The sequence below is a fragment of the Anomaloglossus baeobatrachus genome, chromosome 1, assembly GCF_048569485.1.
Source record: "Anomaloglossus baeobatrachus isolate aAnoBae1 chromosome 1, aAnoBae1.hap1, whole genome shotgun sequence".
In the NCBI taxonomy this organism is placed as follows: Eukaryota; Metazoa; Chordata; class Amphibia; order Anura; family Aromobatidae; genus Anomaloglossus; species Anomaloglossus baeobatrachus.
This window is the reverse complement of record NC_134353.1, coordinates 154,915,967-154,934,895: the sequence shown is the minus strand read 5'-3', so window position 1 is coordinate 154,934,895 and position 18,929 is coordinate 154,915,967. Positions and strand designations below refer to the sequence as shown.

General features: G+C 45.6%; 1 protein-coding gene across 1 annotated transcript; it reads left to right on the top strand.

Moving 5' to 3' along the window:
- The first annotated feature begins 13,274 nt into the window (after nt 1–13,274).
- ING2 (inhibitor of growth family member 2) lies at nt 13,275–18,120 on the top strand. Its single transcript, XM_075334695.1, has 2 exons — nt 13,275–13,960; nt 16,397–18,120. The coding sequence occupies exons 1-2, from the start codon at nt 13,795–13,797 to the stop codon at nt 17,062–17,064; spliced, it is 834 nt and encodes a 277-aa protein (XP_075190810.1). The 5' UTR covers nt 13,275–13,794; the 3' UTR covers nt 17,065–18,120.
- Nucleotides 18,121–18,929: the final 809 nt, after the last annotated feature.

Below are 18,929 nucleotides of genomic sequence, written 5' to 3'. Positions count from 1 at the left end.
CCCGCAGGGAATAACGCAGGTAGCAAATTCTGTGCATTTCATTGCGTTTTCCTGCGTTATTCCCTGCGGTGTTTCGTGTTTTTCGGGACATAATGTTCATCACTGCCTGTGTTTTGCAGGGAAGTGATGTCATTATGACAGGAAGAGGAAGCGGAGCAGAGAGTAAACATACACAGATCACACTCACACACAGACATATAGAATACACATAGAAATCAAACGTAAATATTACAAATAAAAAAAAAACAAAAATGTGGGCTCAGCCGTATTTTTACCGTTCAGCCGAGGTAAACACACAGCGGCGGCCCGGTATTCTCAGGCTGGCGAGGGCCAGGGTTAATGCCCCCCCCCCCTCCTGCAGCCAAGAATATCAGCCCGCAGCTGCCCCGGGACTGTTGCATCCATTATGCGTCAGTCTCGGAGTGTCCCCGACTCTTCCAGATTGCCGTGATGCGGTGGCAATCAAGGTAATAACGAGTTAATAGCAGCGCACCGCTGCCACTAAGTCCTGGGTTAGTCATGGCAGCGTCTGAGACAGCTTACATGATTAACCCGTAAGTAAAGTGAATAAACACACACACCGAAAAATCCTTTATTTGAAATAAAATAGCAAAAAAGCCCCTCTTTCACCACTTTATTAACCCCTCCCAACACACAGCTCCGGCGTAATACACACAGGTCCCACGACGCTTGCAGACTGCTGCAGCCGCGTCTGACACACAGTACTTAATGCAGCCTCGTAACGAGACTGCAGGGGTAACCACAGGTCATTTCTCACGGTTGGTAATGGGAACACATTACCGCTCGTGAGAACTGCAGTGTGTCCTCACAGGGACTCTATCTATTGATTGATCTGTCCTCTATTGATTATCTATCTATCCATCTATATAACAATCTATCCATTATCTATCTATCTAACTATATCAGAAGGAAATTACCTTTTTTTTTTTCTTTCTTTTTTTCTTCAATGTGCTTTATTGCATTGAATTCATTAAAACACATGTACCAACCTGCGGAAAAACTGCACCAGACAGCAACAAAACGCATGCGAATTTTTTTTTCCCGCGGGGGCAGAAATCTTTCAGAGCCTGCGGAATTTTCTTTAGAAAATTCCATTTTCTAGTGCGCACAAGGCCTAACTGTTCACGACAACAGTAATTTTGACCAGGGGTGCCCAAACTTTTACATGCCACTGTAAATAATGAATGTAAGTTTAGGTACACACTATGTTTGTGTCCATTGGTGGACTAAGGAGGTAAACACCCTATTGTAGCCACAGTCAGGGCCGGGACTAGGTATTTTGATGCCCTAGGCAGACAAAGCTGATGATGCCCCCCCCATGAACCCTAATCCCCCGAGTAAAGGAATGAATCAGAGACTAAGCTAAAAGTACCCCTAACACACACACACCCCTCTGTTGGGTCAGGTAACAAGCTCGGACAACCACTACCACTAGAATTGTTAACTTTTTCACCCAAAAAAATCAGAAAAAGTAAACAAAAATCATGTACTTTAGGGGTGAGGCTTGGCAGGAAATAAATTTTCAAAGTTATACATATAAAAAGGCAACAAAAAAGAGGAATAAATATTATTACAGCAAAGATGGAACTGCAGCTGTACATTGCCCAGGCCAAAAACTACTACTCCAGCAGGATACAGCTAAGTCCCCACTAGGTGGAGGCAGCAAATCACACACACGCTTCCAAAAGATGGGGGGGCGATTGCTGGATGGTAAAACTGCACACTGATGTCTTGCATAGAGCACTGTTCACACTAGCAGATGCACAGTCACAAACCCGCAGTCTATTAGGTGACGCCCATACTATTAGATCAGGCGGGCTGCCAATCCGTACCCCAACTGTGCATCATACAGGAACTTTAACATGCAAGGCCTAACAAAAAGAGGCCTGGTTGTATCCTGTACAAAAAAATATGAGGGTTTTTTCGGTGTTATGGCCATAAGACGGAAGCCTACAACCCGCGTCACGGGAACCTCATGCTTATAGGTGATGGCTTGCATAGAGCAACAAAAAAGAGGAAATAATAGGCTGCGGGTTTGTGACTGTGCATCTGCTAGTGTGAACAGTGCTCTATGCAAGCCATGAGTGTGCAGTTTTACCAACCAGCAATCGCCTCCTCCATCTTTTGGAAGCGTGTGTGTGATTTGCTCCTCCTGCACCTGTGATGCCTCCACCTAGTGGGGACTTAGCTGTATCCTGCTGGAGTAGTAAATTTTGGCCTAGGTAATGTACAGCTGTAGTTCCATCTTTGCTGTAAGCAAAGTTATACATAGAATGATTCATGTTTGAAAACCATTTCCAGAATACAATGGAAATAGCAATATCCATCCATGTCATCCTATGTTATAATGTCAGACGCAAGGTCAGTCATGAAAATGAGTATAACCTAACTATAATGGGGGCCAACTGGTTTCAGTTAAGGTGTCCAGCATTTGGCAGATACCGTAATGGAAACTAAACAGACCCCACTATAAAGGGAAACTATGACTGTTTTTATGTCCGTCATGCGACAAATACAGTTTGCAACAAAACCATAGTTCTGGTGCATTATTCCTGTACTGATGGTGGTTCTGGAGATATTCCTGTACTAATGGTGATTCAGGTGACATTTTCATGTATTGTTTGTGTTTTTTATGTCATATTCCTGTACTAATGGTGCTTCTGATTATTCATTCTTGTAGTAATGGTTATTCTGGTACTGTATTTATTTACTGGTGATGTATCATGTAGTGATTGTTGTTCTAGTACTGTGTTCTTCTACTACTGATTGCTCTGATAATGTATTCATGTAGTGAGGATGGTTCTGGTGCTGTGTTGATCACCAGAACCATTATTAGTGCATGAATATGAAACCAAAATCATTGCCTGGTAATAAATAGAACACCCTAGCCATCAATAGTACATGGATACAGCACCGGAACCATAATCAGTAAACAAATAGGTCACCACCAACAACCACCAACAGTATATTAGTACAACACCAGAATCATCATCAGTACATTAATGCATCAACAGAACCCTCAATCTGTACATGAATACAGCAAGAGAACCACCATCAGTAAATAAATACACAATAGTCTATGAATACGTCACCAGATCCATCAGTACATGAATACACCACCAGAACCACCGTTAGTATAATAATACATCACCAAAACCACCATCAGTACATTAATATATCACAAGAACTGAAATCAGTACATGAATACATCACAAGAACTACCGCCAGCAAATAAATACAACAACAAGGCCATGTACACGTCGCCAGAACCCCCATCAGTACATGAATACATTACCAGGCTTTGCACAGCAATCAACTGTAATATGAAGTCAGATCCATATACATTTGTATCTCATGAACCTACAACTCCCAGTATGTCCTTAACTGTGGTAAAGAGATACTGGGAGTTTTTGTTATCAGAATGTATCAGACTGTGGACCATAGAGGAACCACAGTACTGATGAGACGTAGCCAGTATCAATAATTAAACATTTATATCCAGATACATTATAGGTGACATCTTCTCTGATTGAGTCTTTACTTTATTTTGATCTCTATCTTGTTCAGGCGACATGACTTTTCACATCCACAGCTTTCTCTCCAGATTCACTCTTCTCTGGTCTTCTGCAGCACATCCCCATACTGTTGCCTTAAAAAATAAGAGTGTTATTAAAATGCCCACAGCATAATAATATCTGTCTATACGAGGGACTACTGATAAGTCTTTGGCTTTAGCCGGAAAGAAAAGAAATAGGATGATGAAACTTTACATTTATTCCACATACTCTCCACTGATGTCCACACACTTCTTACATCGGTATTCCAAGTTCTGTAAGCCTAGCAAAAAGAAGAATTTTGGCTGTTCCTCAAACCAGGCATTCGTAGCAGCCATGGCATCAGAAATAGTGTGAAATTTGGTACCCTTGAGATGTTTCTTCAGGTTTGGAAACAGATGATAGTCGGGGGAGCTAGATCTGGTGAATAAGGTGGGTGGTCAACCAGCTCGAAGCACAGCTCTGCCAGTTTTGCCGTGGTCACTTGTGCAGTGTTAGGGGAGGCGTTGTCTTGCAGGAACAAGATTCCTTTGGACAACTTGCCATGCCTTTTGGCCTTCAGAGCTGCCTTCAATTGGTCCAAAAGTTTATTATAATACCTTGCATTGAAGTTGGAATCCTTTTGAAGGTAGTCCACTAGCAGCACGCCCTCCTTATCCCAGAACACAGACGCCATCACCTTAGTGGATGATTTTTGCACCCTGAACTTCTTTGGACAAGGAGAACTACTGTTTTTCCATTCTTTTGACTTCTCCTTGTTTTCAGAGTCATACAAATAAATTCAGGTCTTATCCATAGTGACCAGTTGATCCAGGAAGTTCTTATTAGTCCAGAGACGCAGGCAAATGGACCGGGAGGTTTTCAGTCGCATGCTTCTCTGATCTGTTGTCAAACATATGGGGACCCACTTTGCAGATAGCTTCGTCGTGTCCAAATGTTCATGGATAATGACACAAACACGTTCATGGGAAATCACCATGATGTCTGCTATTGCTTTAGCTGAAATTCGTTGATGCTCCAGTATGAGGTTGTGCACAGCATCAACGATCTCCGGAACAACAACCACTCTTGGTCGTCCAGGACGTTCCTCATCATTGGTGCTGAAGTGGCCGTTTTAAATTTGGCAACCCAGTTTTTAACTGGAATATGAAGGGCATTGAGCCCCCAATGTCTGCGACATATCACCATGAATATCCTTGGCAGACTTTCCTTGCAGAAACAAGAATTTTATCACTCCTCTGCTCTCAGTTGCTGTGAATATCGCATTAAACTCTGCCATTTTGTTTTCCCGCGTGCGTAAAACACTGTTGCCATAAGCAACAAACACAACATTTTGAAAACATATATTAGACATATAAGGCTTTCATGTGATGTAACATTCATTACCATAGAAACAAAAAAAAAACACAAAGCCAAAGACTTATCAGCAGCCCCTCGCATTATGACTTAAATAAGCCTCCTATGGTATATGGCCTCCAAACTGTCAGCCTTAATGATCTATACCACCATACTATCTGCCATTATCAGCTACAACTGTCAAACTGTCTGCAATTATCAACTATAATCGCCACGTCTACCCTTATGAACCACGGTCTATACAATGGCTGTCACCTCTCCACTGTTTTCCCTAATACTCTCTATCTCTCCCCTGCCATGCTAACCTCTCTCCTCTTCATACTGGGCCCCCATTTCACACTGCCCCTCTCCATATCCATTCTGTGCCTTTTTCACACTATGCCTTCATACTGCCACCACGTTGTCCTCTCCAAACTGTACCCCCACCTCACACTATCTCCTTACACAGTATTATGACCCCTAAAGCTTCCAGTATAATGTTACCCACAGTTTCCTATAAACTATATTGTCCCTATAGCCAGACCCACATATATGTCCCCACAACCACCCCCATGTATAGATCCCAACAGCCAGCCCAATGTATGTCCCCACTGCCAGCTCCAAGTATGTCTCAACGCCCAGCTCATGTCTCCACAGCCTGCTCCACATATGTTCCCACAGCCAGCAATACATAGGTCCCCATTGCTATCCCCACATATGTCCCCACAGCCACCACTTCATGTCTTCACAGCCAGCCCCATGTACAGTGCTGTGCAAATTAATTGGGACAAAGCAAAAAAAAACCACATTTTTGAATATTTAATAATAAAATGTTATGCACTGTTACATAACAATTTTAGTAAGAAATATGTCCTCCTTTAGCCAATATGAGATTTTCAATGCGTTTTGGCATTGATTCTACCAAGTTGTTGCATAAATTCTTTAATTCTTCATCATGGAACCACACATTGTATGGCGCTGTTTATCATGCGTTCTTTGGTTGTACAGTCCATTTTGCCAAGACGTCTCTTCACAATGCTCCACAAATTTTCTATAGGATTTAAGTCTGGTGAATTGCCAGGCCAGTCCAGCACTTTTACTTTATTTTCTTCCAGGAATTTCTTCACACACTTGGAATTGTGGCATGGAGCCAAATCTTGTTGGAATGTCCCTTCATATTTACGCATGAATGGCACAATAAAATGTTTTAAAACGTCTATGTATTTGGATGAATTCATCATACCATCAACAGGACAAGCTCCCTGTACCATCAGCTGTAAAAAAGCCCCAACACATGTTTTTGAGGTGTTTTACAGTTTGTTGAATATGATCAGCTCGCAATGGTTCTTTTTTGCTTCTTCTAACAACACTTGCTCTGTACCCTTGAACAAAAAGATGGATTTCATCACTGAAAGTTACCTTTTTCCACTGGCTAGTTGTCTAAGATTTATATTCTTTTTCCCATGCGAGTCGTTTTGACTTCATTGGAGATGTCAGAAGTTGTTTCTTTACTGGCTTTGTTGCTCTCCGACCAACTTCCAGAAGCCTGCGCCGTACAGTCGAATCGCTAATATCAATACCTGCAGCGAACAAGTCTCTTTGGAGGTCTTTACTTGTTTTTCTTTCATTAATTTTACTATTATTACTAAAAGTGTTTTATCAGTTCTTGGTGTCGTTTTCCTTTTTCTTCCACATTTCCCTTTTCAAAGCAGTTAAAACTGGTTTGAATCACTGACTGGTAACCAACTTACGATTTTACTTAAAAATATGCTTTGTCCCAATTAATTTGCACAGGACTGTATGTCTCGACAAACCTTTATGTCTCCCCAGCCAGCCCCTCTATGTCCCCACAACAAGCCCCTCATATCTCAACAGCCAACCCCATGTATGTCCCCACAGCCAGCCCCTCGTATGTCCCCACAGCAAGCCCCTCATATCTCTACAGCCAACCCCATGTATGTCCCCACAGCCAGCGCCTCGTATGTCCCCACAGCAAGCCCCTCATATCTCTACAGCCAACCCCATGTATGTCCCCACAGCCAGCGCCTCGTATGTCCCCACAACAAGCCCCTCATATCTCTACAGCCAACCCCATGTATGTCCCCACAGCCAGCGCCTCGTATGTCCCCACAGCAAGCCCCTCATATCTCTACAGCCAACCCCATGTATGTCCCCACAGCCAGCCCCTCATGTCCCCACAGCTTGCCCAACGTATCTCCCCACAGGTAGCTATTTCATTGGTGAAATAAAAATTGGAAATTTCTAAGACAAAATGTTTGCTTTCATCGGCGTTTTCCAAGACCTGTAACGATTTTTATTTTTCTGGGGATCTGGGGCTGTGTGAGGGCTAAGGCTATGTGCCCACGCTAGAATGTCCCTGCGGATTTTTTTGCCTGAAAATCCGCGACTTTCGCGGCAAATCCGCACCCGCGGATTTGCCGCGGATTTACCGCGGATTTGCCGCGGATTTTGATGCGGATTTTTTTTTTTTCCCCATTCAAAGCCAAAAATCCGCACCAAATCTGCACCAAACAATTGACATGCTGCAGATTTTTCCGGATCAAAATCCGCCGCGGAAAAATCCGCAGCATGGGCACAGCATTTCCAAAATGCCATTGAAATGGCTTGGAAGTGCTGCTGCTGCAGATTTTCGGCAAATCCGCGGTAAATCCGCGGCAAAATCCGCGGTAAATCCGCGGTAAATCCTGTAGCGTGGGCACATAGCCTTATTTTTGCTGCCTGAGCTGATGTTTTGCTGATACCATTTTGGGGTAGATTTGTTTTCATCATCTTTTATTGGATTTTATTGCAGTGTTGTGATGGCCAAAAAAAAACGTAATTCTGGTCTTTTTTTTTTTTTTTGTTACACTGTTTCCCGATCTTATTAATCTATTTTATATTTTGAAAGATCGGACATTTTTGAATGCAGCGATACCAAATATGTGTATTTTTATTTGTTTGTTTTATTTTCAATGGGGCAAAAGAGGGGTGATTTGAAATTCATATTTTCAAAAACTTTTTCCCCCACTTATTATTGTACTTACTAGTCACCTTAGATCTGATCACTTGTTGTGCTGTACAGAGCAGTGCATCAGCCCTGCTGTGTGCAGCAGAAAAGATGACTTCTTATGAATGCTGGCTTGCTGCCGGTGTTAACAGGAGAATTACAATGACGGAAATAGGGGTCATCATCTGAGCCTCGGATTTCATAATAACCCATCGGTGCCCAGAGGTGTGCGAATGGGAGCGGGGAATGATGAGCTCCCCGCTGGCACGTGTTAAAATGGGATTTTAATACGTTAACAGCTACGGTCAAATCTCCGATCCACCCGCGGCTGTTAGAGGCACATGATGCAAGTTCACATCAAAGGCAGGGACACGACATATGATGGAAGCTTACAGTCAGGGCCAGAAATATTTGGACAGTGACACAAGTTTTGTTATTTTAGCTGTTTACAAAAACATGTTCAGAAATACAATTATATATATAATATGGGCTGAAAGTGCACACTCCCAGCTGCAATATGAGAGTTTTCACATCCAAATCGGAGAAAGGGTTTAGGAATCATAGCTCTGTAATGCATAGCCTCCTCTTTTTCAAGGGACCAAAAGTAATTGGACAAGGGACTCTAAGGGCTGCAATTAACTCTGAAGGCGTCTCCCTCGTTAACCTGTAATCAATGAAGTAGTTAAAAGGTCTGGGGTTGATTACAGGTGTGTGGTTTTGCATTTGGAAGCTGTTGCTGTGACCTGACAACATGCGGTCTAAGGAACTCTCAATTGAGGTGAAGCAGAACATCCTGAGGCTGAAAAAAAAGAAAAAATCCATCAGAGAGATAGCAGACATGCTTGGAGTAGCAAAATCAACAGTCGGGTACATTCTGAGAAAAAAGGAATTGACTGGTGAGCTTGGGAACTCAAAAAGGCCTGGGCGTCCACGGATGACAACAGTGGTGGATGATCACCGCATACTTTCTTTGGTGAAGAAGAACCCATTCACAACATCAACTGAAGTCCAGAACACTCTCAGTGAAGTAGGTGTATCTGTCTCTAAATCAACAGTAAAGAGAAGACTCCATGAAAGTAAATACAAAGGGTTCACATCTAGATGCAAACCATTCATCAATTCCAAAAATAGACAGGCCTGAGTTAAATTTGCTGAAAAACACCTCATGAAGCCAGCTCAGTTCTGGAAAAGTATTCTATGGACAGATGAGACAAAGATCAACCTGTACCAGAATGATGGGAAGAAAAAAGTTTGGAGAAGAAAGGGAACGGCACATGATCCAAGGCACACCACATCCTCTGTAAAACATGGTGGAGGCAACGTGATGGCATGGGCATGCATGGCTTTCAATGGCACTGGGTCACTTGTGTTTATTGATGACATAACAGCAGACAAGAGTAGCCGGATGAATTCTGAAGTGTACAGGGATATACTTTCAGCCCAGATTCAGCCAAATGCCGCAAAGTTGACCGGACGGCGCTTCATAGTACAGATGGACAATGACCCCAAGCATACAGCCAAAGCTACCCAGGAGTTCATGAGTGCAAAAAAGTGGAACATTCTGCAATGGCCAAGTCAATCACCAGATCTTAACCCAATTGAGCATGCATTTCACTTGCTCAAATCCAGACTTAAGACGGAAAGACCCACAAACAAGCAAGACATGAAGGCTGCGGCTGTAAAGGCCTGGCAAAAGCATTAAGAAGGAGGAAACCCAGCGTTTGGTGATGTCCATGGGTTCCAGACTTAAGGCAGTGATTGCCTCCAAAGGATTCGCAACAAAATATTGAAAATAAAAATATTTTGTTTGGGTTTGGTTTATTTGTCCAATTACTTTTGACCTCCTAAAATGTGGAGTGTTTGTAAAGAAATGTGTACAATTCCTACAATTTCTATCAGATATTTTTGTTCAAACCTTCAAATTAAACGTTACAATCTGCACTTGAATTCTGTTGTAGAGGTTTCATTTCAAATCCAATGTGGTGGCATGCAGAGCCCAACTCGAGAAAATTGTGTCACTGTCCAAATATTTCTGGACCTAACTGTACATCATAAGTTGTGAAGGGGTTATCGCATTGGAGCCCTCAATGCTGCCATACATTTCACAGGGTGCTTCAACAAAGTATTAATCTACGAGTGTGTTTATTTATGCAACCATATTATTTATTTTTCTATCTGAAAATATTTGAGTCTCTTTTTCAGTTTAATTGTGCAGTTGGGTGACCCTAAAGGCCGCTTTACACGCTGCGATATCGTCACCGATAACGCTAGCGTGGGTATTCGCCCCCGTCGGTTGTGCGTCTCAGGCATATCGCTGCTTGTGGCGCACAACATCGCGCGGACCCGTCACATTACTTACCTCCCTAGCGATGTCTCTATGACCAGCGAACCGCCTTCTTTCTAAGGGGGCGGTTCGTTCGACGTCACTAAGAAAGCGCCCAATAGAAGCGGAGGGGCGGAGATGAGCGGGACGTAACATCCCGCCCACCTCCTTCCTTCCTCATTGCCGGCGGCCGCAGGTAAGGAGAGGTTCCTCGTTCCTGCGGTGTCACACATAGCGATGTGTGCTGCCACAGGAACGACAAACAGCATCGTTACTGCAGCAGCGACGATAATTGAGCTTAGGGGGGCATGTCACCGATTAGCAATTTTGAACGTTTTTGCAACGATTCAAAATTGCTCATAGGGGTCACATGCAACGACATCGCTAACGCGGCCGGATGTGGATCACAAATTCCATGACCCCAACGAGATCGCTTTAGCGATGTCGTAGCGTGTAAAGCGGCCTTAAGGCTATGTGCGCACTAGAAATGTGAAGTTTCTCAAGAAAATTTCTTGAAAAACTTCTGGGAGTGAAAGATTTCCGGACCTCCGGAAAAAATCCGCACCAAATCCGCATGCGGATTTGACGCGGATTTGCCGCAATTTTCCCGCGGGTGGTTCCCTGCGGATTTTTGCAGGCTGTACTGCCGAAATCCGCAGGGTACCTGCGGAAATAATGGACATGTTCATTTTCTCAAGAAAGTTTCTCGAGAAATTCTTCTCAAGGAAATTTCTTGAGAAAAATCCGCACCAGTGCGCACAGCTATTTTTTTTTACCATAGAATTTGCTGGGAAATGTCTGCTCAAAGATTGCAGACATTTCTCAAGAAATTTCCGCGACAAATCCGCGGGTAAAAAGCTCTATTGCGCACAGAGCCTAAGGCCGGGGTCAGACAAGTGTATAGCATCAGATGCAATATTCAAATGAACTTCTGCTCAAACTCTGCTGCGAGTGTGATCCGAGTGTCATTATTGTGCTCCATTCTCTCACATGTGAGAATTGGACCCCAAGTGCATAGAGATTAAGCTCTCCATCTTCTCTGCGTATACTGGACTGTATTCGGATGTTATTAGTGTAGTCTGATCTTTCACATGCACCCATAGACTTGTATAAACTCGTATGGGTGTGTGTGAGCAGAGATACGCTGCCAATCAGTATTTTTCTCATCCCGAATACAGATGAGAAAAAAATTGCAGCTCTGCTCTGCCTCCTGCAACAACATAGGTCCAAGTGCAATGTGATTTTTTGTTCTTCTTGCATTGCACCCAGCTGATTCATACTCTCATGTGATCAAGGCCTGATGGTGGGAAATTTTCAAAAATTATTCTTCTTGGTATGATTTTTTTTTTACTTGACAAAAACTGACATTTTAACAGGGGTGTGTAGATGTTTTGTATCCACTGTGCAGATTTGGGCAGCTCTGGTGGGAGCCTTGACAGTGACTTAAAGGAGTATTCTCAAGTATGATAGTTATCCCCCGTGCTGTGGATAAAGGCTAAGCTCCTGATGGCTGCAATCCTCCCTGATCCGAGGAGCCCAGGTGAATAGCACATTACTACTACAGTCACTTTTAATGGCAGTTGGAAGCCCACCACTGTCTCCTGCAGTTAGACGCCCACCATTCGCTTCAGCACTGGGAAGCCCACCACTGTCTCCTGCGGTTAGACGCCCACCACTAGCTCTAGCACTGGGAAGCCCACCACTAGCTCCAGCACTGGGAAGCCCACCACTAGCTCCAGCACTGGGAAGCCCACCACTGTCTCCTGCGGTTAGACGCCCACCACTCGCTCCAGCACTGGGAAGCCCACCACTGTCTCCTGCAGTTAGACGCCCACCACTCGCTTCAGCACTGGGAAGCCCACCACTGTCTCCTGCGGTTAGACGCCCACCACTAGCTCCAGCACTGGGAAGCCCACCACTGTCTCCTGCGGTTAGACGCCCACCACTAGCTCCAGCACTGGGAAGCCCACCACTGTCTCCTGCGGTTAGACGCCCACCACTAGCTCCAGCACTGGGAAGCTCACCACTGTCTCCTGCGGTTAGACGCCCACCACTAGCTCCAGCACTGGGAAGCCCACCACTGTCTCCTGCGGTAGACGCCCACCACTAGCTCCAGCACTGGGAAGCCCACCACTGTCTCCTGCGGTAGACGCCCACCACTAGCTCCAGCACTGGGAAGCCCACCACTGTCTACTGCGGTTAGATGCCCACCACTAGCTCCAGCACTGGGAAGCCCACCACTGTCTCCTGCGGTTAGATGCCCACCACTAGCTCCAGCACTCGGGAAGCCCACCACTGTCTCCTGCGGTTAGATGCCCACCACTAGCTCCAGCACTCGGGAAGCCCACCACTAGCTCCAGCACTGGGAAGCCCACCACTGTCTACTGCGGTTAGATGCCCACCACTAGCTCCAGCACTGGGAAGCCCACCACTGTCTCCTGCGGTTAGATGCCCACCACTAGCTCCAGCACTGGGAAGCCCACCACTGTCTCCTGCGGTTAGATGCCCACCACTAGCTCCAGCACTCGGGAAGCCCACCACTAGCTCCAGCACTGGGAAGCCCACCACTATCCCCTGTGGTGGGATGGCCACCACTATGTCTGGCAGTAAGAAGCCCACCACTATCCCCTGCGGTGGGATGGCCACCACTATGTCTGGCAGTAAGAAGCCCACCACTGTCTCCTGCGGTGGGATATGGTGGGATGCCCATCACTATGTCTGGCAGTAGGAAGCCCACCACTATCCCCTGCAGTAGGAAGCCCACCACTGTCTCCTGCGGTTAGGAGCCTACTTATTATTCACTTTCCGTTCAAACTTGGATATTATGTCAGACCTCTGGAGAGCCAGCAGTGATCACCGGGCCGCATGTACCCAGGCTCCATCACAGGGCACAGCAGACGGTGGCCGCCGCACTACGGTGTGAATGAGCCCTACCATCACTAGATGAAGGTCATGTGATCCAAATCACGTGATGTGACTGACGTATTCAGATCCGTTTCCTATTCGCACTTTAATAGGAGGGAATGTGCACAAGAGACAACGCCACAATTTCCTCTGATGAGAGGCTGTGCAGTATATCGCCATCGTGCTGCCGGTGTTTACGGTCCCGGTCACTTCTGCCCCCGGAGCTCAGGCTGCGCGGCCCCGGAGAAGACCACACCAGTGCGCTCACAGAGAACACTACTGAAATGGTCAGGAAGAGTTAAAACCGTGGGCGTCACTTTTGAAGCGCTAGACTCCGCCCTCTTCGCGGGCACGCCCACCCAGCGGCCTTTCGCCCAATCAGCGACAAGTAAAGGAAATGCGGGAAAATCTAAACACAATAAAAGCAAGAAAAAAAGGGGCGTCCTGCCATATAAGGGAAGGAGCGCGCATGCGCAGAACGTCACTTCGGGCCGCCGGGTTCCAAATTGGAATGCGGCCCCAGAGATAGAGCGGAGGAGACAGAGGCAGGAGCCGCCGCGGCCGCACAGCTCCGCCCCGGCACCTCGCACCACTCAGCGGCCGAATCCACCGCTCTCCCGGAACCCCGCTGCATGCGCTGAGCCCGGGAGATGTTAGGGCAGCCGCAGCCGTTCTACTGCTCGCACGGCGGCAGCGGCGGGGACGAGAGTCAGCTGGTCAGCTACGTGGAGGATTATCTGGCGTGCATCGAGTCCCTGCCCCTGGAGATCCAGAGGACCGTCACCGTGCTGCGGGAGATCGACACCAAGTACCGAGGTGAGAAGCCCACACGTGGCCGGGGACCCCGCACGATGGCGCGGCTGTGCCCGTCCTGCGCCCCCCGCACTGTGCGGCTCTGCTGCAGCCATATTGGAAGCATAAAGTGATGGAACTGTGCACAAGTTGTCTGCACACTGCAAGTCCCAGCGTGCACCGTGCAGCAGCACACACTGGCGCTGTCCGTGGCGACCCTGGACTTGTAGTTCTCCAGTGACCGGAGTTGAGCCGGGTTGCTGTGTGTACGGGACGTGGGGCGCTATGTAACAGCTCGGCGCTTTATTGTAGTCAGGAGCCGTGGTGGAGGCAGTGTACCCGGGGTTACTGTATCGTGTGTGCACCGTGTAATCCCCGTGTACTGACAGTGAGCGTCACTTCCGGGGACGGCCTGTTATCAGGAACCCAGCGCACGGGTCCGCCCACTGGGCGGGGCTTTCCTCGGATTGCTGGACCTCACCTACTAATAGGCTGGTGACACTAATGGGGCGCGTTCTAACATGCCGTGTTACGCCCACTGTGGGCGGTGCCAGTGGGGACAATCCCCTCCTACTGAAGGGTGGTTCGCATACCTGGAGGTACACGTCATGGGGTACTATTCACTGCTGCCAGCAGAGGGCGCCCGAGTGTCCTGTACAGTGCTCAGTGCCCAGGCACGTGTGACCCCAGGACCTGCTCCTCTGCCTGTGTCCCCTGCGTCTGTTGCCGCCGGATCCGTTTTTTCCTCCATAGACATTCATTAGCGCCGGATTGCCTTGCGTTTCATCCCGTTTTTTTTGCCGGATTCGGCAACATTTACTTGTCCGGCGGCCGGATGAAACATTGAACGTTTTTGTGTCCGGCAAAAAAACGGATTGCGCTGTACAGCGTGTTTTATAATGGAAGCCTATGAATGCCGTATCCGGCGTAATGCGGCAAAAAAACGGATCCGGAAGCTGGATCCGTTTTTTTGTGAACTGAGCATGCTCAGTATCACATCGGATCTGTCAGAAAACTGAAGGAACTGATGGAAAAAACTGACGCAACTGATCCGTTTTTTTTGCCGGATAGTGCCTGATGCCAAAAAAGTGATGTGTGAACATATCCTTAGGTGTCCCTTATTTGCCCATGGTGGTGCCCCCTACATGCTGCTGTGTACAGGAGGAGGTTGGCAGCCTGATATATAGTGATCATTGTGTTAGGACAACTAGAGGACCGGCTGGCCGGGCTAGCCCAGGGGAGGGGGGACCGGCTGGCCGGGCTAGGACATTGATAGAATTAACGTTGACATGTTGGACCAATTGCCTGACTACAGAATGCAGTATCTGCGGCTGGTATCGGACAGGAGCTGTCAGGGGCCCTGTAATCTCTTAACCCTTAACATTTTTGTGGGTCGAGTCGTACTATTAAATGAAACAATAAAAGTTTTACCATATAGTGTACTGGAAAACTGCAAAAAAAAAATGTGATTGCATGATTATTTTGGGATTATTTTATTCAGTGTTCACTATATTGTAAAATTGTGTGGGTGTGATGCCTGAGGTCGGTATGAGATCTTAGACACCAAACATGTATAGGTTTACTTTTATCTAAGGGGTTAAAAAATAAAATCAGAAGTTTGTCCAAAAAAGTGGTGCACTTTTTGCGCCATTTTTCGTGACTCTAAGAGTTCTCATTTTTTCGGATGTTACTTAGTGACTGCTTATTTTTTTCGTCTCGAGCTGACTTCTTTAATGGTACCATTTTTGCGCAGATGCTTAGTTTTGATTGCATGTTATTGCGTTTTGTGTAAAACTTGCACCATTTATAGATCAAATTAATTGAGTTTTATTCTTTGATCGGGCATTTCTGAATGCGGCGATACCAAGTGTATGTGAGATATATGTATGTGACATATCATATATATATATAAACCCTTTAATTTTCAATGGGGGTGACTTGAACTTTTAGGTGTGTTTTTTTTTAAATCTTACTAGTCTTGCTGGGGGGCTATAAGGATCAGCTGTCGGATTGCTCATTTATTTCTCCCGATCAGAGCTGCTCAGATCAGCAGAAATGCTTGTCTTCTGTTACAGCCAGCTCTCTGTCGGCTGTACCAGTAAGTGAGTCATGACAGCAACAGGAGTAGTCACATGACCCTGTGTTAACATTGGCTCCCCATGCTTGCGTCACGGGGCCTCCGATGGTAGCGGTTAAGTGCGTGTTACTTACCGCTTTACATCTCACTGTCACATTTTGACAGCGCGATTTAAGGGGTCAACAGGTGAGGGTGGATCGAAGATCCACCTGTTAGGCTCAGCTGCTGTAAAAATCAGCAGACGTGCGGGGATTGCCGTTGGCTCACTGCAGCGGTGATTACCCCTTCAAGATTTAGGACATACCGTTACATCCTTGGTCGTTTAGTGGTTAATTTTGTACCAATGACTTGACCTGTTACTTACCATGCTTTTCTTCTTCCAGAAGCACTAAAGGAGGTAGATGAGGTCTACGAGAAGCATCTGACTGAGAATGATCCCCAGCAAAAGAAGCGCCTACTGCAGCAGCTTCAGAGGGCGCTGATCGTCACCCAGGAGCTCGGCGATGACAAGATCCAGCTGGTCACACAGGTGTTTGAGCTAGTCGAAAGTAAGACCAAGCAGATTGATGCCCATTGTAAGGGCTACTTTGACCCAGATGAAAATGAAAAATCTACAGAAAAGGTAAAGGCCGACTCCAATACGGCTGAGCGCAGCACTCGAAGACCTCGCAGACAGCGCAATAGTGAGAGCAGGGACTTGTGTCATATGGTCAACGGGACAGATGACATTGATGATCCACCTAAAGAGAAGAAGCCAAAATCTTCCAAGAAGAAGAAGAGAACCAAGCACAAGCAGGAGCGGGATGTGTCTCCAGTTCCCTTTGCAATTGATCCCAATGAGCCGACATATTGCTTGTGTAACCAAGTGTCCTACGGAGAGATGATTGGCTGTGACAATGAAGAGTGTGCCATCGAGTGGTTCCACTTCTCCTGCGTCGGACTGACTTACAAACCAAAGGGCAAGTGGTATTGTCCTGACTGCAGAGGAGACAATGAGAAAACAATGAGCAAAAATACAGACAAAAACAAAAGGGACAGAAGGTCCAGATAGCGCAGGGGATTTTTTTTCCTAAGTTTACTGGTATAGTCTTTGCTTCGTTTTGTTTGTCGTTGGGTTTTTTTGGTTTTTTTTTTATGTTTAGGTAACGTGGACACATTTTTACTTGTATTATATTATTAAAAGCTGTTCGCTTTAACATTTTTTTTTTATTTTTTTTTTCTCAGCAACTATTTTGTGGACTGTACTAGCAGAGAGCTGAGATCTGGAGCAATGCTTAATCCTGCGCTGTCACCCTGACCACGTGCACTTAGATAAAACACTGTACCCAGATATAGTGTGTTTAAGGGAAAAAAAAAACCCCTAATGAACCAATTTTACCACGTATCAGTATTATCACAAACACAAGATTATAGTCTAGAAAAAAAAATTGAAAATGATTTACATAGGTCATGTACGGAATACATGGTGGAAAGTACAGAGGCTGCTGGGTGAACAGCCGAACCAGTAATAATCACACATATGATGGCTTAATTGCAAATAATTTACAAAGGTCATGTACGTAATAAACAGAGGCTGCTGGGTGGGCAGGGACAAGCCAGTAATAATCACATACATGATTACATGTAGTGAAGCCAGTTATTCCCCACCCAACATGTTTCCTGAGGAAGTGAAGCTACTGTGAAACGTGTGTTGGGGCAACGGGGACAAAGCTTAAACCATGGCTTCTTTGTCAGTACACCTTCTAATGTGTTATTGGAACACTAATATGTGATACAACTCTGAGCGTTTTTCTTGTTCAGTTCAGGGAAGATTGTATCCCTATTCATAGAACAATTGGATGTTCCTCATGCACTTTATTCACTGGCTATGGATTTTCCTTGCCCTATACATGCATTCATATACAATAAGCAGGTAGTCATCTTGCATTGCACATAACTTTAAACAGTGCAACCTCCTTTTATGCCATCAAGGTTTTGTTAGCTTAGTCAAGGCTTACTTGAAATTAATTTCATCATATGTGTGATTATTACTGGCTTGTCTGTCCGCATAGCAGCCTCTGTATTGTACTATGTAAATTACCTTTTTTTTTTTTTTTTTTTTTTTTTTTTTTAATCATATTCAATAAAATATTTTTTTTTTATACTCTATAAACCTGTGGGTGTTTGCTATCCCCAATACGTGGTAAAATCACGTGCACCAAGTAGTCTCTTTGTAATCAGGAAAGCACAAATCCCTCCAGGATCTTCTCCATCCCGCTTTCTTTATAGGTGGTGAATTTACAGATGTAAATAGCAGAAACTATGTACTTTTAATACTCTTGGGAATATTGTACATAAAGATGTTTCTTATGGTTTATCTGTCAGACAATTGTTAATTTTCCATAAATGTAACAAATTCTTCGGATGACTGACATACATGTAGTGACCTACGATAGAGCATTGTGTAGCATTGCCTGCGTACGGATACATCACTATGGGGAGAGCTTGTCTGCAGAGACTTTCATGGCTTCATTCACACCTGCCATGCATGGTGCTGTGAGTGCCCAGGATGCTGCACCTTCATGCCTCAGTCTGGAGCCATCACTGTCAGGAGGGGATTAGCGCTGTACATGAACAGACGGCCTCCTGAATTCTGTTGATTGCAGCATCAAGAGCAATAAAACATCTTTTGTACAGTTTATGCGATCCACCAGACTATTACCCCAGATATGTTAATACTGGTTTCCTTATACTCTAGTGTGTCTGATATGACCATTTCAGCAGTGCTGCCTCCTGTAGATATTCCAGTATCGCTGTTCTTCAACTTTTTACAAAACTGCGTACCTGAGCAACGGTGATCTCCCTCCACATGTGGTAGATGCCGCATCTGTCACTGGCATCGGCCAGATCTGAGCTCCGATTGCGGCATTTACTTTC